The 24,463-nt window shown below is 43.5% G+C and overlaps 2 protein-coding genes and 1 pseudogene across 14 annotated transcripts; 1 reads left to right on the top strand and 2 right to left on the bottom strand.

Moving 5' to 3' along the window:
• Positions 1-11: 11 nt before the first annotated feature.
• On the top strand, positions 12-4,462 carry LOC109686362 (DDIT3 upstream open reading frame protein). 11 transcript variants are annotated; one of them, XM_074083756.1, is made up of 5 exons: positions 12-168; positions 363-471; positions 2,495-2,542; positions 3,684-3,784; positions 3,871-4,462. In XM_074083756.1, exons 1-5 carry the CDS (start codon positions 106-108, stop codon positions 4,240-4,242), a joined length of 693 nt encoding a protein of 230 aa, XP_073939857.1. In that variant the 5' UTR covers positions 12-105; the 3' UTR covers positions 4,243-4,462. The 11 variants fall into 11 exon arrangements, 8 of the variants coding, with proteins under 8 accessions (XP_073939857.1, XP_073939856.1, XP_073939855.1 ...); XM_074083755.1 differs by having other exon boundaries at positions 363-483; XM_074083754.1 differs by having other exon boundaries at positions 13-168; positions 3,627-3,784.
• Mars1 (methionyl-tRNA synthetase 1) lies at positions 4,400-24,463 on the bottom strand. Of its 3 annotated transcripts, XM_074083750.1 has the most exons (22): positions 24,270-24,462; positions 23,391-23,481; positions 23,174-23,252; positions 22,961-23,095; positions 22,570-22,645; positions 22,178-22,362; positions 21,819-21,925; positions 19,256-19,372; positions 18,909-19,112; positions 18,022-18,223; positions 15,160-15,234; positions 8,762-8,932; positions 8,520-8,615; positions 8,194-8,311; positions 7,607-7,820; positions 6,104-6,235; positions 5,913-6,017; positions 5,634-5,820; positions 5,059-5,130; positions 4,895-4,918; positions 4,715-4,807; positions 4,400-4,617 (listed from the first exon to the last, which is right to left on the bottom strand). In XM_074083750.1, the coding sequence occupies exons 1-22, from the start codon at positions 24,376-24,378 to the stop codon at positions 4,471-4,473; spliced, it is 2,739 nt and encodes a 912-aa protein (XP_073939851.1). In that variant the 5' UTR covers positions 24,379-24,462; the 3' UTR covers positions 4,400-4,470. The 3 variants fall into 3 exon arrangements, with proteins under 3 accessions (XP_073939851.1, XP_073939853.1, XP_073939852.1); XM_074083752.1 differs by lacking the exon at positions 22,961-23,095 and having other exon boundaries at positions 24,270-24,463; XM_074083751.1 differs by lacking the exon at positions 4,895-4,918 and having other exon boundaries at positions 24,270-24,460.
• On the bottom strand, positions 20,523-20,639 carry LOC141410580 (5S ribosomal RNA; annotated as a pseudogene).

The following is a 24,463-nucleotide window of genomic DNA, read 5'->3' as shown; positions in this document are numbered from 1 at the left end:
CAGGCTTCTGGATCCCACCCCCGAGAGGAGGGCAAAGCCATGGTAAAAGAGCACAGCTCTGCGCTCCAGAGGTCAGAAGCTTGAGGGTAACGCATAGAGTGTATCATGTTGAAGATGAGCGGGTGGCAGCGACAGAGCCAAAATCAGAATCGGAACCTGAGGAGAGAGGCGAGTACTGACTCCCTATCTACCCTTTTCCTTCCCATCTTCGTGAACATCCGTTGTCCCAAGAATTACGGCGTCCGTTTTGTAGGACGTTCCCCAACTCCCTCCGCAGTGAACTTAGGTAGACCGTCAGACGGAGGGGCGGGGAAATCTTTTATACAGGAGTGGGGCTTCATTACAGGTCCCTCTTCCTTTAGGCAACAGCGTCATTCCACCCGTACCCGGACCATGGGCCCTGCTGTGCTGCTGGGAGAAGGGACCTCGACTGCCCTCGGAAAACTCATTCTCTCCTCTTGCCGACTCCAGGCACCTCATTAGGCCTGTCGGGGGAGAGGCGGGGTAGCAGGGACACACCCCCAGTGACGGTGGCTCAAGCCATTTCCGCCGCTTTGCCACCAGCACCATTCCCTCTACCCCACTCCCCGCTCTCCGCTGCAGCGCCTTAGGGGCCAGCGTGGCCACTTCGTAGCCGGGGCTTCTAGACCCTGCAGAGGACAGGAGAAACTCGAGAACCCCTTTGGGAGCAGGCGTACTAATGCACTGGGAGCGTATAGATGGATTTCCCTTTTCCCAGGTCTCTGGGCCTTCGCACAAAAGAGCAACTTGGGTCTCTTCAAGTGTGGGGGGGCCATTTGGGGTCTCCCCAGGGTATTGCCCTTCTCCTGGGCTTGATCCATGCCTTTCCTTGTCCTGTCTTCCAACTAATCTCTGTGTAACCATTGCATCAGGACACCCACTGTTTAGCTCTGCAGCCCTCTGGCCTGGGGCTTAGCACTGCTGATGAAAGCCACATACCACACTGAAGGCAAGGTAGTGTCCCCAGAGAGGACAGCCCTGCAGAGAAACATTCAGGGCAGTATTGCATCTCCAGTCCCCAGGGACAGACAGACAGCAGCTGCTCTGACTCTGGGTTTAGTCTTCCCCTATAAGTGAGACTGGGGGTTGGGGGGGGTGTGAGGTGGATTTGTCCATCCAGTCCTAATATTTATTAAGTACCTACTATATGCACTGTAGCTTGAGGCTCAGGTACATTTTGAATAAAAGACCAAAAATCTCTGCTCTTGGAAAGCTTATACTTCAGTAGGAGGCAGAAGTGTCACAGAGAAAACTAAAGCAGAAAAACAATGTTCAGGGTGAGGGTTAGTTTTTTGTCAGGAATTAACTCACTGAGATGACATCAAAATCAAAGACTCAAAGGAGGCAGGCCAGTGAGCCATGAAGATAATGTAGAGCTTTCCAGAAGGACTAGGGCAGAGGCCTGAAGATGGGCTCATGCCTGGTTATCTTTAGGCTAGATTAGAATGAGCAAGAGGGAGTGTGGTGGATGAAAACTGAGGCAGGGAAGCAGATTGTGTAGAGCCTTGCAAGCCATTTTGAGGATATTAGTTTTTAATATGCATTAAGTAGGAGGATTCTAGCAGAAGAATAACTTAAATTTTATGAGGGCTGGGTATATAGCTCAGTGGAAGAGTGCTTGCCTAGAAGGTGCACAGCCTTGGGTTCAACCCCCAGCACTACAAAGAAAGAAAGAAGGAAAAAAAAGACTCATTCTGGCTTCTGTATTCATAAATAGATTGTGGGGGGTTGCAAGAGCAGAACTGGGAAGACATCCTGGAAGGAGGCTTCCAGAGTAATCCAAGGGAGAGATGATGGTAAATTGGTCCACATTTAGAAACAGTAGAATAGTAAAAATTGTTTAGGTTCTGAGTATTTTTTAAAAACAAGTTAAGGAAATAGGTTAGAGCTCTAGATTAAGTTGGGGGGTCTGAGGAGAGAGCAGTCAAGGGTGAGTCCAAGGTTTTTGGTTTAAGCAACAAGAGTTTCCATTTAGTGAGATGAGGATGACCTTGGAAGGGAAAGATCAACAGGCTATTCTTTGGACATAATCTAAATGTCTGTTAGACATCCAAAAGGAAATGGCAAATAAGCAGTAGCCAGCAGAGTTGGCAGTCCCAGGAGAGGTCCAGACTGCAAATGGGTATTTGAAGGATGTCAATATGGGAATGGGATTAGGAAAATACTACTAGATTTTTCCCTTCCTTGTAGTTTAGTCATTATCCTAGCAAGATGCAACCCTGTCTTGAATTTAGAGAAAGCTGAGTTGGCCAGGACTCTGCTATTATGTAATTAGGACCACAAATCTCAGCAACTAAAAATAAAGGAAGTTGAACTTCTGTGCTTGGAATTGGCTACAGGACCCTTTAACTATCCACAGCCTATAAAATAGGAGAGACCAATAGAAAGCTGGAGGAAAAAAAAAAAAAAAAAAAAAAACTACCTGCCTCTCCTCCTTTCAGAAATGGCTAACACTTATCTTTGTTTTCCACAGTGTTCCAGAAGAAAGTGTATCTTCATACATCACCACACCTGAAAGCAGGTAAATTTAACCAACCCTTTCCCCAAATCAACTTCTAAGAAATGCTGCTTAGACTCCCTTTGCTGGGATCCTAAGAAATTATTAAAAGACCTAGCCACTGGAGCTAGCAGTATGGATCAAGTGATAAGAGCACCTGTCTTGGAAGTGTGAGGCCCTGAGTTCAAACCCCAGTGCTGCCTTAAAAAAAAAAAAAAAAAAAAAGCTCTAGCCACTGTAGGAGATGAAGGTGTGAATGATGTGAGGAAGATCTGCTGTCAGACCATGTCTATCCTAGCTGGCTGGCTCCATAACAAGATGATAAAATCACTATTTTTAAAGCATTTCCTAATTGAAAGATGACTCTCAAAAAAGTCCCAAGAAAGACAATTGGTTTATCTTACCAACCCTAAGTGCCCATCAAAGTTAGATGAACTCAAAGGACCATTTCCCAAGCTCCCCACACAGGCGAAAGTGGTACAAATGGTCTGGTAATTGTCTTAGAAATTACTAATGGAGTTTCCAAATGAGCTGAGTACTTTTACTAGGATCCCATAAGAATCCGTATTTAGGCTGGTCTGAGGATGTAGCTTAGTAAGTAGAGCACTTGCCTAATGTGCTTAAGACCCTGGGTTTGAGCCCCAAAAGAGTACCAGGTATTTTGCTTCTTTAAGTCCTGGGCAAAAAGCAAGGAAGAAATACTAGTTTTGGTGTGGGAGTCATGTTAGAGTATGTACTTAGCAATGTGCAAGGCCCTGGGTTCAATCTCTATAACCAAAAAAGTAATATTAATATAGACTAGAGATTGGCAAATTTTAAAGGCCCAGAGAGTAGATATTTTAGATATTTATTTAAGGTTATGTAGTCTTTGTCATCAATACTCATCTCTGCTATTGTACTGCCATAAACACATGGATGTGGCTGTATTCCAATAAACTTAGCCTATAGGGCCAGGTATGGTGGTAGGTATCTGTAATCCCAGCACTTGGGAGGCTGAGCCAGGAGGATCATGAGTTCCATACCAGCCTGGGCTACATAGTGAGAGGCAAGAGACGTTTGCCAACCTGTGGTATGGTGGAGCTTTTATCCTGAGTATGTACTTTTCCAGAATCTGATCCAACTGCAGAGATGGCAGCTGAGTCATTGCCTTTCTCCTTTGGGACAGTGTCTAGCTGGGAGCTGGAAGCCTGGTATGAGGACCTGCAAGAGGTCCTATCCTCAGATGAAAACGGGGGTACTTATATCTCACTCCCGGGAAATGAAGAGGTGAGAGTGCTAGTCCTACAAGTGGGGATAGAGGTTACCTTTCTTTCTTCAACTAATATCACCTCTCTTTCATCATTTCCTTGAAGGAAGAATCAAAAACCTTTACCACTCTTGACCCTGCATCTCTAGCTTGGCTGACTGAGGAGCCAGGACCAGCAGAGGTCACAAGCACCTCCCACAGCCCTCATTCTTCTCCAGACTCCAGTCAGAGCTCCCTGGCACAGGAGGAAGAGGAAGAAGACCAAAGAAGAACCAGGAAGCGGAAACAAAGTATCCAGTGCCCAGCCCAGGTTGGGAAGCAACGCATGAAGGAAAAAGAACAGGAGAATGAAAAGAAAGTGGCACAGCTAGCTGAAGAAAATGAACGGCTCAAGCAGGAAATCGAGCGCCTGACCAAGGAAGTAGAGGCAACACGCCGAGCTTTGATTGACCGAATGGTTAATCTGCACCAAGCATGAACAACTGGAACCATCACTCCCCAACTTGAGCTACTACCTACCTTTCCCAGAAGTAGCTACTGACCATTATCACACCCATGTCAATGATGTGACCCTTAACCACGTGTTCAAAAGGGGGAAGACTTGGGATAGACCAAAGGAAAGGAAGGGTCTTGGCTTGTATATGTAGGTTGTACATTTATTAATTACTGTCCATATCCAGTAAAGTGACTTTCTATGAGCAAGTTCTCACTTTTTCTTCTTGCCTTTAGAAGTTTCAAGGGGTTTCCCCTCTGCTAGAGCCAACTGTTTCTTTAGATCCAAGAGTTTAGCCACCTCTGCAGCAACCTGGTTCTTGTCTGCCTTTTGTGCTTTCAGTTCTCGGACAATGTTGCCCTAAGAGAAGCATGGGTAGGAGGAATAACAGTGAGACCAGGAAAGGATCTGTTTAGGATTCAGCTTTTCCACTTTCTCATAAGGCTATGCTTCATACCTGTTTTGCCACTTCATCCATCAATATTTGTATCTGCTGTGGCCCAGCTGTTGTAACAGTCTCTACAACTGCTGGCTTGGGAGACACTTTTGCCTGGAGAGGAACAATAGGATTATCACCAGCTGCCACAAATAACCCCTGACCTCCAGTTTTATAACATCTCAAGGGAGAAGTGGTTACCTTTAACTCCAAGGACTCTTCTAGCTAAGACAGGAAAGAAAAACTAAGTAAGGAAAGAAGCAGGACCAAAAAGATGGAAAAAGAATGAGTGAGGACTACCTGGGGAAACTAATGTGGTGCCACTATGGCAGTTGCTAGATGAGAGCACAGTTTAGTTTTCTCACCTGGCCCCCTCCAAATTGCTGTCTCAAACTTTCAATCTGGTCATTTTCCAATTTTTGGAACAGGGGACTGACCTGTGAAAACAAATTCCAGAATCACTCACCGATTAGGTATAAACTCAACCAGACTATACAGGGTGGCCTTTTTAATCCTACTCTGACATTTAGAAATTCTAAATGTTGTAGAAAAACACTGAGCAAATACTTCCTGGTTTTAGGAAAGCATTCAGGAAAAGCAGCAGTTCAAAAGCCTCAAGTTATGTAATGATGCTAAATTGATCTACAAGTTTAGGATGTATTTGTGTCAAAGAAGAAATGGCTACCCCTGTATTCTCCAAGCCCACTGGCTATTTTATGTACTGGATACTGATTTATGGCATGAAAAGCAAACAACACTATGCTTGTGAACCAATACCAATAACCTTATATCAGAAGTAAGCCCAAGTGCTGAGTGGGGAGGACTGAGAGCAGTTCTAAGAGCCCCATGCCCCAAAGCTGGAGACATGTTAGAGCTTCTCTAACCCCACCCCAAAAGCTGCATGACAAAACATGAATTTCTCCAATTCTCAATGACCTACTGTGCCAATCTGGTGCCCTGCTGGTAAGGTACACAGGAAGTTTGTGAGGAGGATCCTGCAGGCTGGAAGTGGGAGTTGCAGCTGGGCCTGGATGGTGGCGCTAACCGTAGGCATGAAAGGCTGGAGCATGACAGACAGCAAGGCAGCTATATTCACTGCCAAGCCTGTCACTGTGCCTGCCCGCTGCCTGGGGGAAAAGAGAGATTAGTTAAGACCTCCAAGAGGACACAGCCTACCAGCCACTTAATTCCAGAAGCCAGCACTACTCCCTTAACATACCTTTCAGCCTCACTGCCTTTAATCCGTTTCCAAGGCTCATTCACCTGAATGTATTGGTTACCATGTCGAGATATGGTGAGGATACTGCGTAAGGCATCCCGGATCCTGGGAAGGGAGAAGGCAGCAGGGTATATGGGATGCTCATCCTGCCAGCAGATCACTGACATGAGACACAAATGTAGATTACTCACCGAACCTTCTCCAGCAGTTGGTGATAGTGCTGGAGCTCCAGGGTGATATGGGCCAGCAGACGCTGATCATCAGGGGTAAGAACCATTTCAGGCACATAGCCCCCAAAAAACTTAGACACAAACATCCCAGCTCTTGATGGACATAAGGAAGGAAAGAGAAAACAGGAGTTATTGCCCAGTCTCCTTACAGAAATCTGACCTCATTTCAACAACTCTTCATTCTTTTAGGATTTCTGCCCAGAACTGACATTTCTGGGCCCCTCAAGCTAAAGGCAAAGTTTTAACAAATTTTTTTATTCTCTCTCATCCCTAAGAAGGTGACTGCACATAAACCTGATGATAAAGATAAGCAACTACATATTAAAGAATATTTTGGATGTTCACATTAAAAAATTTGTTAATTCCTATTAAAAATGAAGACTGCTAAAGGTTCAGGGCTCAAAGAGGGAGCAAAGAACTCTATAGAGGATTTTTCTGGTTTTGGTACTAGGGATCAAACACAGGGTTTTGCATTTGCAAGGCCATCACCCCAGTACTGCAATATGAAATTTTGGAGGAGGGCACTACTGGAATTTGAACTCAGAGCCTTGTGCTTGCAAGGCACATGCTCTACCACTTGTGCACGCCTCCAGCTCCCCCGCCCCTCCCCAGAATATTTCTTTAGATTGGAGAACTGCTGTGATAGGGGTCAACAGTACATTGAGTCTAAGGTAACAATTCTGAAGAGTACAACAGAAGTGTCATATTTCTACACAAAAATCCCTTTTTTCAGCCAAAATTTTTAATTATCTGAAGGTGAAATTTTTTTTAAAGAAACCATTGGTCATTTTTTATTTATTTTTATTTTTTTTGGTGGTACTGGGATTTGAACTCAGGGTCTCATGCTAGGCAGGTGCTCTACCACTTGAGCCACTCCACCAGCCATGCAGGTGAATTTTTTTGTGAGGAGAAAAATGGATCTCCAGTTCTACATTTTTAAGAAGGGTTGGGTTGTGGCTCCAGTGGTACAGTTCCTGCATAGGAAATACAAGGCCCAGAGTTCAAACCCCAGTATCACTGAAAAAATAAAAATCACTGAGCTGATGTCACTGGCTCACATCTGTAATCCTAGCTATCTGGAAGACTGACATCAGGTGGATCACAGTTTGTGGCCAGTGTAGGCAAATCGTTTGTGCGACCCCATCTCCACAATAACCAAAGCAAAATGGACTGGAGGTGTGGATTAAACAGTAGAGTATCTGCTTTGCAAGTGTGAAACCCTGAGTTCAAACCCTAAAAAAAAAAAAAATCACTTTGTGATCAACTGTGCTAAATCACATCTCTACAACGAACTATTCCCTCTAGCATATATAGCTTACTCAGTGCTAGCAGATTCTAATTGATAAAATCAACTTTCCACATTGTCCTTTCCATCACTCACAGCCTCCTGACCACTTAGTAGTTCTCTCCACAGTCCCATCTTCCCAGTTCATCTGTTGACTCTGATCCTCCACCTAGTCCTACCTGTTGATAAAGTTGCCCAGGTTGTTAAGCAGCTCAGAATTATTCTTAAGAAGCATGTCTGTCCAAGAGAAGGCACTGTCCTGGCCCTCAGGCCGAATATATAGCAGATAAAAACGCCAGATGTCAGCAGGGATCCCTGTGTCCTGGGCCATGTCTCCAAATACTCCCACACCCCGGCTCTTAGAAAATTTCCCATCTTCATAGTTCAGGTACTCTGAACAGAAAAGAAGAAAGAACCATCTGCTCAAATCACATCTTTCCCCTCTCTGATCCACTGACTCTTCATCCTTATCCCTCTTTGGTGGGTATCCAGCAATACCTTGCTGAATAGCTACACAAAACTTGGGAGTGCCTTCCTACCATTCTGGCCTTTTTTCTCTTTGCTTATACACTTACTACATTTTAGCTTTGGACTTTTGCTTTCTTCAGATTCTTATTTCCCTCTGGATAAAGTTCTCCATGTTTAGTTATTTATTGCATCTCAACTCCTATCTTAAGACTTAGCACCTCATCAGGATCTCCTTCCAAGTACTGGCTCAACCTCATTCCCTAGAAACACCTCATGTGCACTCTTCTAACATACCTACCTGTAGCAATGAGGTTTTTGACCAAGGTGTAGTTGTCCTCAGCTCCTAGGGCTGAACAGGGAAAGACTAAGCCATGAAAGGGAACATTGTCTTTGGCCATGAACTGGTAAAGGTCAACCTAGGAGAGTATAATTGGAAGAGAGATTTCCTGAGACTTTCTTTAAAAGCCCAAGAAGCCCAGATATCCATCAACCATGACAACTCCTGCTACACACCACCTCCTCATAGTTAGGCTAATCAAGAAATGCTCACTTGGGGAGAAATGACCCAAACATTGTATGCACATATGAATAAAAGAAAAAAAAAAAAAAAAAAGAAACGCTCACTTGCTCTGGATTCTTCCACCACCTCTCCCACTGGTCTGTGTAGTTGGCTGTGATGGACAGATAGCCAATAGTGGCATCAAACCAGACATAAAATACCTGGAGGGCCAAGAGGAAAGAAACATAGTAGAGAACAACCCCAAGTTTTAGACTGAAACAACATATAATCAACAGTCTAAACTATTAGCCTACGGTCCCTAAGGCTAAATAATTTGAGACACAAATAAAGGTTTAAAGAGATTTACCTTGTCCTCAAAACCTTCTAAGGGTACAGGGGTTCCCCATTTAAGGTCTCGGGTTATACAGCGTGGCTTGAGGCCATCCCGAAGCCAAGAACGAATAATAAACCGAGCATTGGGTGTCCAGTCACTGCCAGGTAGTGTCTTCCCCAGCCACTCCTCCAGTCGCTTTTCCAACTGAGGTGATAAAGAAAGAGGGTAATACAGGACAGTCTCAAACACAGTTAGCGTAAAGATAAATGAGTACATTTTTTGGAGCAGTTTGGTAATATGTAATCAAGACTCATGACTTTTGATATAGCAATTCCACTTACAGGAATTTATTAACAGAAATATATTAAACAGAAATATGCACACAAGAGTGTACATAAAGAAATGCGTTGCCAGGCACTATTAGCTCATGCCTATAATCCTAGCAACTCAGGAGGCAGAAATCAGGAGAATCCAGGCAAATAGTTTGCCAGACCCTATCTCAAAAAACCCTTCACAAAAAAGGGCTGGTAAAGTGGCTCAAGGTGTAGGCCCTGAGTTCAAACCCCAGTACCGCCAAAAAAAAAAAAAATCAAGGGCTTGAAGTAGCTCATGCAGTAAAGTGCCTGACTAGCAAGTGTGAGGTCCTGAGTTCAAACCCCAGTGCTGCCAAAAAAAAAAAAAAAATCACAAAAAAAGGCTAGGAGTGGATCAAGCAGTAAAGTGCCTACCTAGCAAGCGTAATGCCCTGAGTTCAAACCCCAGTCCGTGTCCCAAAAAAAAAAAAAAGGGAGGGGGGGTGGAACGGGGATGAAGGAGAAGATGGAGGGGGTAAATCTAAGATATACTGTAAGCATTTTTGTAAATATCACAATGTACAACTATAATATGCTAATTAATTTAAAATATAAATAAAATAAAGTAGAAGAATGGGGCACTGGCAGAGTGGCTCAAGTGATAAGAGTGCCTGCTCAGTAAGTGTGAGGTCCTGAGTTCAAACCCCCAGTGCCACCAAAAAAAAAAAAAAAAAAAGAATGGGGCAAGCTTCTGATGCCTGACAACGTATTCTGCTGTTAGGATTATGGAGGCACATTCACACACACTGCTGGTGGGAATGCAAAATGGTGCAACATCCACTGAGGTAAATTTGGCAATATATTACATATCCTAATCTCTATTCACCCTAAATACAACACATGATCACTATTAAGAATTTTGTGTGTGTGTGTGTGTGGTACTAGGGATCAAACCCAGGGCCTGTGCATAGGAATTTATTTTAAAGATACACTTCCAACAATGCAAAAATATATACACCTAAGGTTAATCATTGTAACATTATATATAATTACAAAATACTGGAAACTGCCTAAATAAAGAACATAGGAAATTGATTGAATAAACTATAGTATCTATACAGAATAGAATATTGTACAGTTATTAAAATTAAACTGCTGGATGTGGTGGTTCGCACCTGTAATTCCAGCACTCAGGAGACTGAGACAGGAGGATCATGCATTCAAGGCCAGTATGAACTACATAGCAAGACCTGTCTTAAATAAATAAACAAATGAATAATGAATGACAATGATTTCTATGAATAGGAAGTAATTTCTAAAATAAACCGTGAAATAAAAGCAAACATGCAAAAAATACACACACACACACACACACACACACACACAGTATGCAACCTATTAACTTATTTCAGTAATATAACACCACTGAAGGGGGAAAACACTAATCCAAGTACATTTTAAACACATTATTTAACTATATACCCTCAGTCTGAAGTATGGGAGACGAAATTCTAAAATCGTTTTAGGTGTACTATAGGATTGAGTAAATGTGCTTTTTTTTTTTTTCTCCCTTGGTAGTACTGTGGTTTGAACTCAAGGCCTCACACTTGCCAGGCAGGCACTCTACCACTTGAGCCACTCTGCCAGCTCAGTAAATGTGCTCTTGTTGAGAAGGTGGGTACCTACTGTGTAAGAAGCAAGATACAAATATGAAATGAAGTATCACAACAAACCTTTTTGTACAATTTAAAAAGGAAAAACAAAATGAAATAAAAGGAAGTAAGAAAGAATCCTGTGAAGCTATACTAGAATTGCAGGTGTCGATGTGAATCTAAAGTAACTCTCTCTGCTGCAAGGGCCTAGAAGCAAAGATACCCCAGGTAGCAATGAGCATACCTACCACCTGGATTTCTGACTCTAATACTATTTCCTACTAAAACAAATCAGGGCTTTATGGAGACAGGGTTCATTCCAAGGCTGAAAAAAAAAAACCTAGAGTATCTTGTTATGTGAGAAATTAAGCCAATGATGGAGACCTCAAAAGCATAGAAGGCATCTTGAAGAGGGATAATTTGAACATAAAAAATAAACCATTGAAAAATAGAAATCTATGAATCTACACTAGTAATAAATAACTAAATAAAGAAATGAAGAAATAAAGAAGTGAAGGGGAGTGGCAGAGCTGGAAAATCACCATGGTAAAGATTGGTTCGGGTGGCACAGAACAAAAGAAACACAACAGAGGTACTGCTGCCATTGCATGACCTGCAGAAACCAGGATGATCTTGGGCCAGAAGAATGTGAAAAAGCAGAGCAGATTGGTTAAGGGAAAGCACCAATATAACAAGCTTCCTGCTACTACCCTGCTGCCATCTACAAGCGGAGGAACTTGGAGATCATGCAGCAGAGGCAGAAAAAGTTCAAATGAGAAGGAGCAGAAACCCAGTCTTTTGCCCTTTGCCTGTGTGCTTGGAGCCACCCCCACCATGCTCCATTTCCTCCTGTAGTACTCACAGATTCCAGCACCTATAGCAGACCTTTTGCAACAGATCCTTTTCCTGTTTTGTTTTTTTGTTTGTTTTTGTTGTTTTGAAAGAGGGTCTTGCTATATAGTACAGGCTGGCTTTGAACTTGCAATTCTCCTCCTGCCTCAGTCTCCAGAATACTGGAATTGTAAGTATGCACCACCTCACCTTACATTCTGCCTTTTTAAAATTTTTTTTCAGTACTGAGGATTGAACACAGGGCCTCATGATTGCTAGGCAAGTGTGCAGCAGGTCCTTCTTGCACTTCCCCTCAGGTAGCCTCTCTCCCCCTGGGCCACTCTGGGAGTGAGGAGATTGCCCCTCACAGGGGTTTTTATTCTGGTAGGGCTCGCCTTATCATCAAGGGGGAGATGTAGATTGTTTCTAGTGAGAAAGATCAATTGATGCCAAATTTAAAGGAAACATTTTGTTCATGAAGAGCAAAGTATTTCAATGGTCTTAAAAAACATTCCCACAGACTGCTCATAAGTTGCAAAGGGGAAAATATTAATGATACAGTACAGAACCTGAGTAACATCTTGGCTAAAACAAAACAGCATCAACAATGAGGAGGTAGATGGTCATCTTGTGTTCCTAGAAAGGACACAGTATCCTTCATGAAAACTCCACCCCAAGAGTGCATAATCTGAATCCTACTATGAGAAAATACCCAACAAATTCAAAATAAGGAATATTCTACTTTGAAAAGGGGGATAGGACCTGCATTCTTTAAAAAAATGTTAATGTGGCTAGGCACAGTGACCCCAGCTACTTGAGAAGTGGGGATCAGGAGGATTGTGGTTCAAGGCCAGCCCAGGAAAAAGTTCCTAAGACCCCCATCTCAATCAGTAAAAAGCTGGGCATGGTGGTGTATGCCTGTCATCCCAGCTACATGGATTGTGGTCCACATCAGCCTGGACATAAAAGAGAGAATCTACTCAAAAAAATAACTACAGCAAACAGGGCTGGAGGTATGGCTCAAGTAGTAGACCACCCGCCTAGCAAGCATGAGGCCCTGAGTTCAATCTCCAGTACCACCAAAAAAAATTAATGTCATAAAGGACAAAGGCTGAGAAATTGTTTCAGATGAAAGGAAACTAGAGAGCTATAAGTAACTAAATGCAGGCCAGGCACAATGGCTCACACCTAAAATCCTAGCTATTCAGGAGGTAAAAATAAGGTTGAAGGATTGAGGTTCAAGATCAATCCCAGCAAAAAGTTACAAGACCTCATCTCAACAAATAATTGGGTGTGGCCAGACACACCTGTCATCTCAGGTATGTGGGAAGCATAAAGAGGAAAATGGTGATCCAGGCCTGCCTGGCAAAAACTGAGACACTATCCAAAAGATAATTAAAGCACAAAGGGCTGGGGGCATGGCTCAAGTGGCAGAGCCCCCTGCCTAGCAAGCTCGTGGCCCTAAGTTCAACTCCCAGTACGATCAAGAAAACAAAACTAAACTGAACTAAACATAATACATGATTCTGAACTAGATCCTATATTAAAAGAATAAAATAATGCTATAAAGAATATCACTGGGGCTAGGGGTATAGCTCAGTGGTAGATTGCTCACTTCCCTTACATGTGGGAGACCCTACTCTGGGTTCAAGCCCCAGCGCTACGAAAAATAAAAATAAATTAGGGGCTAAGGGTGAGGGTCAGAGGTGGTACACATGTCTAGAATGTACAATGTCCTAGGTTTAAAACCCCAGCACCACAAAAAAGGAGGGCAAAAAAAGGGATGAGACAATTCACAAAATTAGAGTACGGATGGTAGATTAGATCAAATATATTAATGCTAACTTCCTTGGTGCTGATAATTATACTGTGGTTATGCAAGAAAATGTCTTGTTAAACCATACTTTGGGACCTCTGCTGGAAAAGTAGAACAAGTCTCAATGCCTTTTTACTGTATCCTCTAGTATTATAGATGTAGGACAGTATGGTATCATACTGCTGAACATAAAGTTCTTGTACCTGCTTCATGATATGAAGTAGTGACTATGCTTTGTCAGAGTCATCTAGTGATATTACTCTAGAATTTTTCTTTCCAGATGATGCTAGAGAAGCTAATAAAAAAAAAATGGTACCAGATACAATAACAGTAACTGAACTTTGCTATTTTTCTGTATTTTTTTTAAAAACCTCTTTTTGTTTTGTTTTATTTAGCTAATGGAGTGTGCTGGATGTCTCTATAATTTTGTTCAGATGACTGCAGAACCTAGAAATCTGTTGATGCATAACACATTGCTACTGTTGGTCTTTTATATAAATACAAACATAAATACATACACATATAATTTGAATTTTTAGAAATTTTTGTTGTGCTGTCAACTTTTTTTTTGCAGTACTGGGGCTTGAACTCAGGGCCTTCACCTTGAGCCACTCCACCAGCACTTTTTTGTGAAGGGTTTTTCCAAGATGGGATCTGGCAAACTATTTTCCCAGCTGGCCCTGAACCATGATCCTCCTCATCTCTGACTCCTGAGTAGTTGGGATAACAGGAGTGAGCCACAAGCATCTGACATACTGTCAAACTTTGAAAAAACTATCCCAGTTTACCATGTTAAGTTGGCATTGTACAGAAATTACAAGTAGCCATATTGGTATACAAACATTAAACTTAACTCTTTCCATTTGTACAGGGTAATGTACCATATTAAATATATGTACTCTCTAAATAATGAAATAAAAAAGAAAAAGTCTTGTTAGGAAATACAAAATATTTGGGACTAAAGAGACTATATATGGACATAGATGGGACAAAGAAAGAGGGAGAGAGACAACATGTATGCTTAAACAAATGGAGCAAAACCCTAACTGAATCTAGTAACGGATATGAGGCTCTTTTGGTTAAAGAACAAGTGCTTCTTTGTTCTAGCAAGTTTATTCTTGTAAATTTTTCTGCAAGCTTAAAATTATTTCCAAATAAAACTAAGTAAGAAAAAAAAGGACATACTTGTGGAAAATTACATTCAAAAATAAAAGCAAGCCAAATTGCAAAAGAGTGTGAATGGTATAATGTAATTTGTATTAAGAAAAGGCAAGAGTCATAAACACCCTTTAATATGCATATGACATTTCTGAGTAGAACAGAAGGAAAATGCACAGTAGAAAATATTTATGGTAGACAAGGGGCATGGCTCAAGTGGTAAAGCACTTGCCTAACAAGCACAGGGACCTGAATTGAGTTCAATCCTCAAAAACAAACTGCAAAAAAATACTGCAAAAACAAAGAAACAGGAAAACAAAAACAGAAAATACTTCTGAAAAGTAGGCCTGGGGCCTGATGGATGTGGGGCTTTCACTCTGTGCTCTTTAATCTGCTTCATCTCTTTACAATATTACACGCAGTATTTTTGGTATTTGTTCTTTTTGTTTTTTGAGTCAGGGTTTCAATATGTGGACCAGGCTGGCGTTGAACTCACAATCCTCCTACCTCTGCCTCTTGAGTGCTGGGTTTACAGGCATGTGCCACCCATGCCCAGTCATGCATAATTTTTAATAGAAATTAAAAACATTTGAGAGTAATTGGCTATCAGTATGTGTGGTTGAGGTAAAAGAGTGCAGAAGCAGCCTTCTAAAGACTGGGTTGAGGAAAAGACCAGCTTACCTTAGGCAAGTCCAAGAACAGGTGCTGGGAGGACTTCACTACAGGGGATGACCGGCAGACTTTACACTGAGGTTTCTGTGAAAGAAAATTCCAGAGTTAACCCAGCGTGGGATGGGCGAGATCAGGACTGCAGGCACTGGGAAGCTCGGGGACAAAGTGGGATGAGCACCTAAGTCTTCTTTCTGGCTTAGCTTCAGGCTCACACCTAGCCCAGCCCACTCCTGAACTACTTGGCCTTCTTTGACCTTCAAGACTCAAGTCTGCACATTTGTTCCTCAGAGTTTCACTTCTCTAGTCCATCACTTCAGAGTAGGAAAAAGCATTCTCTGAGCAAAGGCTAGGTACAAAGCACTATACAAGGAATGAGTGACAAAATGAGTGACAAAAGAGTGACACAACCCCTCTCCTTGAGGTTACAATCAAGTTAATAAGAGATAGCTTTCATAAGAAACAAGCACAGATCTTTAGAGAGCAAAATGTCAAAATTTTTTGATTCAGCGTTTCAATATGCAGACCAAGCTGACCTTGACTCACAATCCTCCTACTTCTGCCTCTTGAGTGCAGCCCCAGTGGCTCACGCCTATAATTCTAGCTACTTGGGAAATAGAGATCAGGAGTATTGTGGTTTGAAGCCAGCCTAGGCAAACAGTTTGAGACCCTATCTCAAAAACACCCAACACAAAAAATGGCTAGCTGAGTGGCTCAAGTGTGGTAGAACCCCTGTCTAGCAATCATGAGGCCAAGATAAAAACCCCAATACCACTAAAAAAAAAAGTCAAAAATAATTCTATGACCTGGTAGTTCACACCTGTAATCGTAGCTACTTAGGAGTCAGAGACCAGGAGGATTGAAGTTTAAGCCCAGCCCAGAAAAAAATGAGCCCTATCTTAAAAATACCCAATATATACCCAGGCTCTGGTGGCTCACAACTGTAATCCTAGCTAATCAGGAGGCAGAGATCCAGAAGATCGAAGTTCAAGGCCATTCCAGGCAAATAGTTCGGCAGACCCTATCTCAAAAATACCCTTCAGAAAAAAGGTCTAATGGAGTGAGTGGCTCAAGGTGTAGACCCTGAGTTCAAACCCCAAACCACAAAAGAAAAAAAATAATAATAATACCCAACACAAAAAAGTACTGGCTGAGTGGCTCAAGTGGTAGAGCACCTGCCTATCAAGTGTGAGGTCCTGAGTTCAAGTGCTAGTACCATCAAAAAAAATTTGTGGTACAAATTGACTACATAAACACTGAAGGGTGATAGCTAAAGTAATAAACAGGTGGAGCTAATCAAAGAAACAAAACAGGCACTCTACTAGTTGAGCCACGCTTCCAGTACATCTTTCTCTGGTTATTTTGAAGATAGAGCCTCAAGAACTATTTATCCAGGTTGGCCTTGAACCAAGACTCTCCCTATCTCAGCCTTCCAAGCAGCTAGGATTATGGGCATGAGCTATTGATACTTGGCCCAAGTGAGTTTTCATGTAGGGTTTTGATGATGAAAAGTAACAACTCTCTCATGACCTGTTTATTGGGTTCCACATGCCTACGTCCAACTGCTTACTTGGATTTATATAGGCATCTCAAGATTAGCAAACCCAAACAGTACCAGAGCATTCAGCAAGAAGACCTGTTTTAATCTTGTCCGCAGACGGCAATACCATCTACCCAAGCTACTCAAGCCAAAATAAAAATTGTTTGTGTGGTGCTAGGGACCAAACCCAGGGCCTTGCTGATGCTAGCAATTGTTCTACCACTGATCTACACCCCCAGCCCAAACCAAAAATTTAGTCTTTTTCTTGGTTACTCCAAATTTCAGTCTGTCCCTCACTATAAAATCTTCTTCTGAAATGTATCACAAATCTATTTTTCTCCCCATTTTTACTGCTACTTACCTACTCCAAGCCAGCATCATCCCTTCTCTGGATTCCAGTCTCCAAACCCTTCTTCCCACATCTCTCGTTTCCTTCCCATAGTTTCCCACCTCGCAGCTTGCCACCCAACTAGAATAAAATCTAATCTTCCTCAATGTCCTAGTAGGCCTTGATGACTTAGTCCCTATCTTTTTCTCCAACTTCATCTCAATTTGCCCTGTTCCCACTATGCCACAGCTACACTGGCCTTTTTAGCTCTTTGCTGCCTCTGGGCCTTTGCATTTCCTGGCTCTTCTACTTGGAACGCTTTTTTTTTTTTTTTTTTTTTTTTGGGGGTGGTACTGGGACTCAAACTCAGAGCCTCATGATTGTTGGGAAGGTGTTCTACCACTTGAGCCACTCCACCAGCCCATGGAACAGTCTTAAACCCACTTACTGCCTTGCTTGCCCCTTTTCATTCTTCAGGTAAACTCTCAGGTAATGTTGCCTCTTTTGAAGCAACATTTGAACTGAGAGTTTACCTGAAGAATGTTAAAGCCCACTCCGTACCCATCCTCCAGGCCATTTATCCTGTATTATTTCCTTGTTTAGTGCTGGTCTCCTCCCCACATTAGATTAACATCTGTCTTGTTCATTCCCTCATTTCCACCTCTACAACTGTAATTGGTCAATTATAAGGATTCAAAAGTTTCCCAAATAAACGAGTAAACATGGAGTAGAATACAAAGGTATTTATGGAAGGGAAGGATCTCAATTAATGTTGATCAGATTGGCCTAAAATCAAAAGTATAAACTCAACTTGTCTATCCCTAAGCATACAGTAAATGCTGAATATTTTTCAAACGAACTAAATGAGAAGTGCTCAGATGCTGAGATGAGGCCAAAGGGGCCACTAGCAAAAAGTACTGGATGCTAAAAATAATGGGACAAGACTAGGAATGCCTTCAGAATAAAAACTGTTTCCTTCCTGGCTCCCAGAAGACATTCTTCTCACCTTGAGTTCAATGGCATTGATGAGCTTGCCACATTTGTCACACTGGTCGCCCCGGGCCTCTTCATAGCCACAGAAGGGACACACTCCCTCCACAAAGCGGTCAGCCAGGAAACGGGCACAGTGCTCACACCGCAGTTGCTCTACAGTATCTTTCAGCACAAAACCCCGTGCCAGCAACCGCTGGAAGATGTCTTGGGTTATTCTGGCAAGATGAGCAAGGGATAGAAAGTCACAAGTAGTGCACAGTGTGCATCCTTCCCTTCTGCTACTCCAACCAGGGACCCAAACTTATTCAGGCCAAGTACTGAAGAAATCAGACAGAAGGCACTTAAGGGCAAAGATCATCCATTCTGCACTAATTTTACTGGATGAGTCCATAAAGCTCACACAACTCCCCAACTGCCCATCCAGTCTCTTCCCTCAGCACTTCACAATTCACTTTTGTTAAATCCAGATTCATCTGCTTTGCCTTCAGGACTTTGTCTACTCTTCACTCAGCCCAAAGTACTGAACTGCACATACAGAATCATTAGCTGGCAGGCTGCTATGTAGCTTTTATAAGGATGATATCAGGCAAAGGAAAAACCAATGTGTTTGCTACAGAAACTGTCTCAAGACTCCGAGGCAGTCAGAGAGAAACAGAGGTACTAGAAGAAAGGCAGTTAAGTCCTGTCTCTTCCCTCCCTCGGGCCCTAGTCATGCTTCAGCCCACATGGAATCTCTTCAAGAAGACCTGATAAGTATCTGGGGTACCTTTTAGGGCAATGTTCAGATTCTAATTTTAGGGGAAGATCCTAGACTGCCTCCCTAGTTCTGTCTCCATGATATTTTCATTGCCCCCAGCCCTAGCCTCAACCACCATTTCTGCCTCATTAGAGGAAACCTACTTAGTCTGCTGTGGAGTGGTGGTACGACCAAAAATATCAAATGAGATGTTAAACCAGCGGTAGATGTCAGCATGGATGGTATGATACTTGTCACAGATTTCCTGAGGTGTTAGACCTTCCTCCATTGCCTTGGTCTCTGTTGCTGTACCATACTCATCTGTCCCACACAGATAGAGGGTATTCCACTGGCGGAGGCGAGAGTACCTAGAATGGAACATGGTGATCATGGGAGTCCCAATTCAACTGGTCCCCTGTCCCCAGAACTCCTCCAGCCCCCACCCTTGAGGCATTCTATTCCCTTGGGGTCTATCCCTCCCTTGGAAGGTGTCTCCTGCAGCTGCCTCCACCTGGCAAAGACATCAGCACTGAGCACACAACCAATGATGTTTCCAAGGTGGGGGACATTGTTGACATAAGGGAGGGCACTGGTGATGAGCACATTCCTTTCCCCAGCCACAGGCAACCTGGTAAGAAAGGCAGAAGAGAATAGCCCAAAGAGGTAATGTTAGGGTCAAGAAAGACTGAAAGTACACAGAATACGCAGACACGGACTGTTCTACTATTGTAGATTCCTGTACATCTAAAATCTTTCCTCACATGAACCCACAAGACCATAAGATCCCCTACAGCTGTTGATATAAACCCTGTCCACAGTGAACAAGCCTCATGTACTTCTGTATGTGCTGTGTGTGCCTCATGCCAGCACTCATTTCTCTCCCCTTTACTATCATGACCTTAGCTCCTTCTCGGGCTCAGACTTCCCAGGTATCAACACAACTCTCCCTAGGATCTGTCCAACCATCACCACTCTCACTCCTCCCAACAAATTTCCCAGTGCTGGGCTGGAGACATGGCTTAAGTGGCAGAGTGCCTGCCCAGAAGTTTCTCACTGCTGACCTTTTCCCTAGGTGTTATGTTAATAACACCCCAAGTCACTATCTGAAATCCTTACAGCTCACCCATACACAAGTCTTACCAAGACCTTTTGTAGCCTTGACTCTTCTCTCCCTAACCCATGAGCATCATTTCCTCATGGTTTAACTAGAACCAGCAGGTACCAGCTTTTGCCTTCACAGCTACTATTTCCTCCCAGGATCACTCCTAGTCATGCCACTTAATCTCCTGACTGAAGTCACTCAATTCAGTATTCCTTTTCATGCTTTATCAGCCTTGAAAGCTCAACTGTACACATCCTATATCATTCCCTCTCCTTAGCACTGACACCTCACTGAAGTTCCTGTCATCTTTTCAACCACTCTCATACTGTAATCATTGGCTCCCAATTCCCTCATATTAACCTCACCCCTTCTTCCCAGCTGCTGCTATATGTCCCAGTCAGATGGCCCAACTGCTTCATAAAACATTTTATAGTTAATTTCCTCACTACAGATCTCATGAATTTCTCATGCATTCATTGGCCTTTCTCCCCATAACTGAACACCATTGTCTCTGAAAGCCACCTTAGAAATCTGCTCCTTTAGGAAAATCTTTCCACTGACAACTGGCCTCCCACTCTTTCTTGCATCTGAGTTCCTAATCACTTTTTAACAATCATGTAGCAAACCTTTTGTATTATTCTGTCACTTATTTATTTATTCTTTTTTTTTTTTTTAAAGCCTACAGCACCCAGTATTCCCAGGCGGTCTCCCACCCAAGTACTAACCAGGCCTAACCCTGCTTAGCTTCCAAGATCAGACGAGATTGTGCGCTTTCAAGATGGTAACTATCACTTCTTTATTCTCTCTTGAGTGTGCTAACTACTGTGACAGACATATAACTGTGTATGCCCTGGGTTCTGACCCTCAAGGGGGTTACATTCTATTATAGAGTGGTATTTCCTGGGGATACTTGTCTTAGTACCCAAGTGGATGCCTGAAATGAGACAGTACCAAACCCTAGGTATACTGTTTCTTCCTGTATACACATACCTGATAAAGTTTAATTTATAAACTAGGTACAATAAGACATTAACCACAGTAATAAAACAGAACAATTGTAACAATATGCTACAACAAGTTATTTAAAACTTATAGCTTATTTATAGAATTTTTCATAAATAAGCCCTGCTTCCCCCTAAAATCATCTTAGGCTGGGGGTGTTACTCAGTGATAGAGCACTTGCCTTGCATGCACAAGGCCTTGGGTTTGATCCCCAGCACCACAAAAAAACAAACAAACAAAATACAGCTGAGTCACAGTGGCTTATGCCTATAATCCTAGTTACTCAGGAGACAGAGATCAAGAGCATTGTGGTTTGAAGCCAGCCTCAGGCATAGTTCATGAGACTCCCTCTAAAAACCCCATCACAAAAATGGGGCTGGTGGAGTGGCTCAAGTGGTAAAAGCACCTGCCTAGCAAATGGGAGGCCCTGAGTTCAAACTCCAATACCGCCAGAAAAAAACCCCACCACATCCTGACCTATTTGTACCTTTACCAACCAACCTCCAGTCACTGGCCTTTTATCAATTCCTTTTAAGAGTCAAAGTCTTCTTTTTTTTAGTGGGACTAGGATTTGAACTCAGGGCTTTGCACTTGCAAAGCAGGCACTCTACCACATGAGCCATACTTCCAGTCCATTTTGCTCTGGTTATTTTGGAGATGGGGTCATGAACTATTTGCTCAGGCTGGCCTAGAATCATGATCCTCCAGATATCAGCCTCCCGAGTAGCTAGGATTACAGGTGTGAGCTACTGGCACCCAGATGAGACAAACTCTCTTGCCCCTCAAGGATCCTGGTTCTTTTCTTTCATAGGATTTATCAAAATTTGTAATTATACATACATAACAGTTCTGTAAATACCTGTCTATCATACTGGAGTCAAAGTCCCATGAGTATAGAGGACCTGCTTTGTTCTTCCCATCAACAATTTCCACTTATAAAACTAAGTCCCACTCCTTGGTGTCTACTCACACTGGTTTCTGCTGGGGCCGAAGAGACGGCAAGCTTTCCAGGCCCTTCTCCCAAGCAGTCACAGCCATAGCGATCTCCTCCTCAGACAGGGTAGCCAGCTCTTCCTCCTATGAAGAGTAAACAAAATCCCTTATCAGATGGGAGGAGGCCTTCCATCAATGCCCAGAGACTGAAGATGCAGTGCTAGAATGGCACTTTTTTGGTAAGGAGACTGGCCTGGTTAGGGCCTGCCAAACTTTTATTGTTTCTCCTTGCTCTCCAAAAACTAAAAGTTAGTGGTCATGTTCAACATCTGTCTTCTAGACATCTCCCACTTTAGACCCAAGGCTCTGTGAGGGATGCTCTGCCCTATTCCAAACCTCAGGCTCATTGCTGACCACTCTTCCCTCAGGTGGATTAGGCTGGGGCTGCGGCTGGGGCTGCTTTTGGAGGTAGGGCCGGAGAGCCAGGACACCCCGCTGTTTCAGCACAGTCTCTGCAGCTTGCTGACATGGCTCCTGGATACTAAGTGTCTGGAACCAGCTGCGTAGGGCTCCCAGCTCCTCTGTGGACATGGCAGAAAAGAAAGAATGAGCAAGCATAAGCAGTTTGACAGGGCATCTATAGCAGAAGATTGCTGAGGGTACTGGGGAAAGCAACCAGAGAGAACTCCAAAGAAGGTGAGAGGTCCACTCCTGTCTGCCCTGTCCAGCCCTATACCAAACTCCTGGAATTGGGGCTAGAGGTAAAGTGATATGCACAGTTGTCTCACCAGGGAGGTAGGCTGGGTCTTGCAGTAATGGGTACAATGCTCCCCACAAAACAATGTCAGCTAGGGATTCTGTCTCCTGGTTGGGAAAGAAAAAGAAAAAGATACAAGATAAAGCACTCATATTTCTTCCAATGGTTAATAATATCTACTGTTTACCAAGCACTGGTTATGTGTGAAGCTCTGGGTTAAGCACTTTTATTATCTCACTTAATCTTCACAATAAATGAATGAGGCAGGTATTACCATTACTCCCACTTCACAGATTAAAAACTTGAGCTTATGGGCTGTCGAGGTGACACTGCTAGTAAGTGGCACCGTTGGAGTGTGAACACATTAAGTACAGCCTTCTCTCTTAAGACCATAATCCTTCCCACACTCCATCCCAACTCACCCCAGCCAGGAAAGGGCAGTTTTGACGACTCAAACTGTGGTCAATGAAAGTCAGGGCTCTCCGAAGTGGGCCAAGAACATCTTCCCCCTTCTTGCCTTGTACCACTAAATAGTACAGGGCAATAGACAGAGCTGGCTAAAATGCAAGGGACACAGGTCAGGACGGTCCTGCAGAGGAAGAGCCTGCCTGCCAACACTAGTGCTTTAGTCCCACCTGCAGCTCTGTTGCTTCCCATTCCAGCCACTGGTTGGTAAGGTCATCTTGCTCCCAGCCAGACAAAAGAAAGAAGTATCTGTCCAGGGAGAGAACACAAGTTACAATTGGAGAGGTCCATTTGTCTAGCCCATTTCTCATCTCTCAGTGAAACAGTGGCTACAAATAGAATCACACAAAGGACAGTAACCTCCCCACAACAAGAACCAATACTGACCGGCAGATTGCACTAGTGGAGAAGAGGTAGTTGCCACTATCCAGCTGCAAGACAGGGATCTTGGGCCGGGTGAAGAATGGGACCACACACTCTGATGTAGGAGACGAAAATGGATGAAAAAGGTGGGGGTGGGGAAGAAAAGAAATGCTTTGTCAACTTAGGACAAACTTCACATTGTTCCAGGAAAAAGAGATGGGTAGTCTCAATCTAGAGATTGGAAGACAGAACACTGAAAGGGGGTGGGTCCAGAATATGCTGGAGAGTCCAACAGGTGTTTGGCAGACACTGCCAGCTGGAAACAACAGATGGACAGGAGGTGGTGGTATTGGGACAGTGCTGCAGCCAAAGACCAGAACAACTGAAAGTAACTAGGATATCCTGCCAATGAGCTGAAGTCACAGTGGGAGAACAAAATTAAGGAACTGGAAGGAAAGAGAACCGCTTAAGAGTCACAAACAGTTGGCTGGGAATGAGAAGAGGTAAACTAAAAGGTTTGCGTTCGTACATGTGTGTCTTAAGAAGCGAGGGGCAGATTTCCTAAGAATGACAAAGAGGAGGTTGGAGGTTGTTACCTGAGTTATAGGGTGGAAGGGGTTGACTGATAGCTGTGAGGGAACGTTGGAAAGGAGAGCAGGTTACTAGAGAGAGGGAGGATCCTGGAAGAAGAGGGGAGGCTAGAAATGAAGGAAGAGCATAGTGAGGGTAATTACAGGAAGTAAATGATGAAAGATGGAACAAGGAAAGGGAGGGGACAAAGCGAACAGGGATAATGGGGGAAGGAGTTAGAGAGGTGGGTGTAGTGGAGGCTGAACGCCGGCGTCTTTCTGTCCCGCCACCCTCCCCACCTTATCCGCTGCCAACCAGCACAAGCCCGAGTACCTTCCGGGCCTACAGTGCTGATGAGCAGCTCTGCTCTACCACGGGCCCTCCCGGCCGCGGCCAGCACCGGCAGGCTCCCCGGGGCGCCCTCGCTCACGAACAGTCTCATTTCGCCGAGAATTCCACGCTGATGCAACCGGAACCAGCCTCCCAACTCTGGGTATAGCAAGGCACCCCGGGAAATGGAGTTCTTT

Source organism: Castor canadensis, chromosome 8 (assembly GCF_047511655.1).
Source record: "Castor canadensis chromosome 8, mCasCan1.hap1v2, whole genome shotgun sequence".
Taxonomy (NCBI): Eukaryota; Metazoa; Chordata; class Mammalia; order Rodentia; family Castoridae; genus Castor; species Castor canadensis.
This window is presented reverse-complemented; position numbering and strand designations above follow the sequence as displayed.

What these genes read in the sequence shown, in the direction of transcription:
- LOC109686362 (XM_074083753.1), top strand. Translation starts at nt 106, where the DNA reads ATGTTGAAGATGAGCGGGTGGCAGCGACAGAGCCAAAATCAGAATCGG. An exon ending in ATCGGAACCTGAGGAGAGAG is followed by an intron (nt 169 to 362) that starts GCGAGTACTGAC and finishes CTCTTCCTTTAG; the next exon opens with GCAACAGCGTCATTCCACCC. An exon ending in ATCACCACACCTGAAAGCAG is followed by an intron (nt 2,543 to 3,626) that starts GTAAATTTAACC and finishes GTACTTTTCCAG; the next exon opens with AATCTGATCCAACTGCAGAG.
- Mars1 (XM_074083750.1), bottom strand. Translation starts at nt 24,378, where the DNA reads ATGAGACTGTTCGTGAGCGAGGGCGCCCCGGGGAGCCTGCCGGTGCTG. An exon ending in CAAAAACCTCATTGCTACAG is followed by an intron (nt 7,821 to 8,193) that starts GTAGGTATGTTA and finishes TTTTCTGTTCAG; the next exon opens with AGTACCTGAACTATGAAGAT. An exon ending in AAGAGTCCTTGGAGTTAAAG is followed by an intron (nt 4,808 to 4,894) that starts GTAACCACTTCT and finishes GTTCCTCTCCAG; the next exon opens with GCAAAAGTGTCTCCCAAGCC.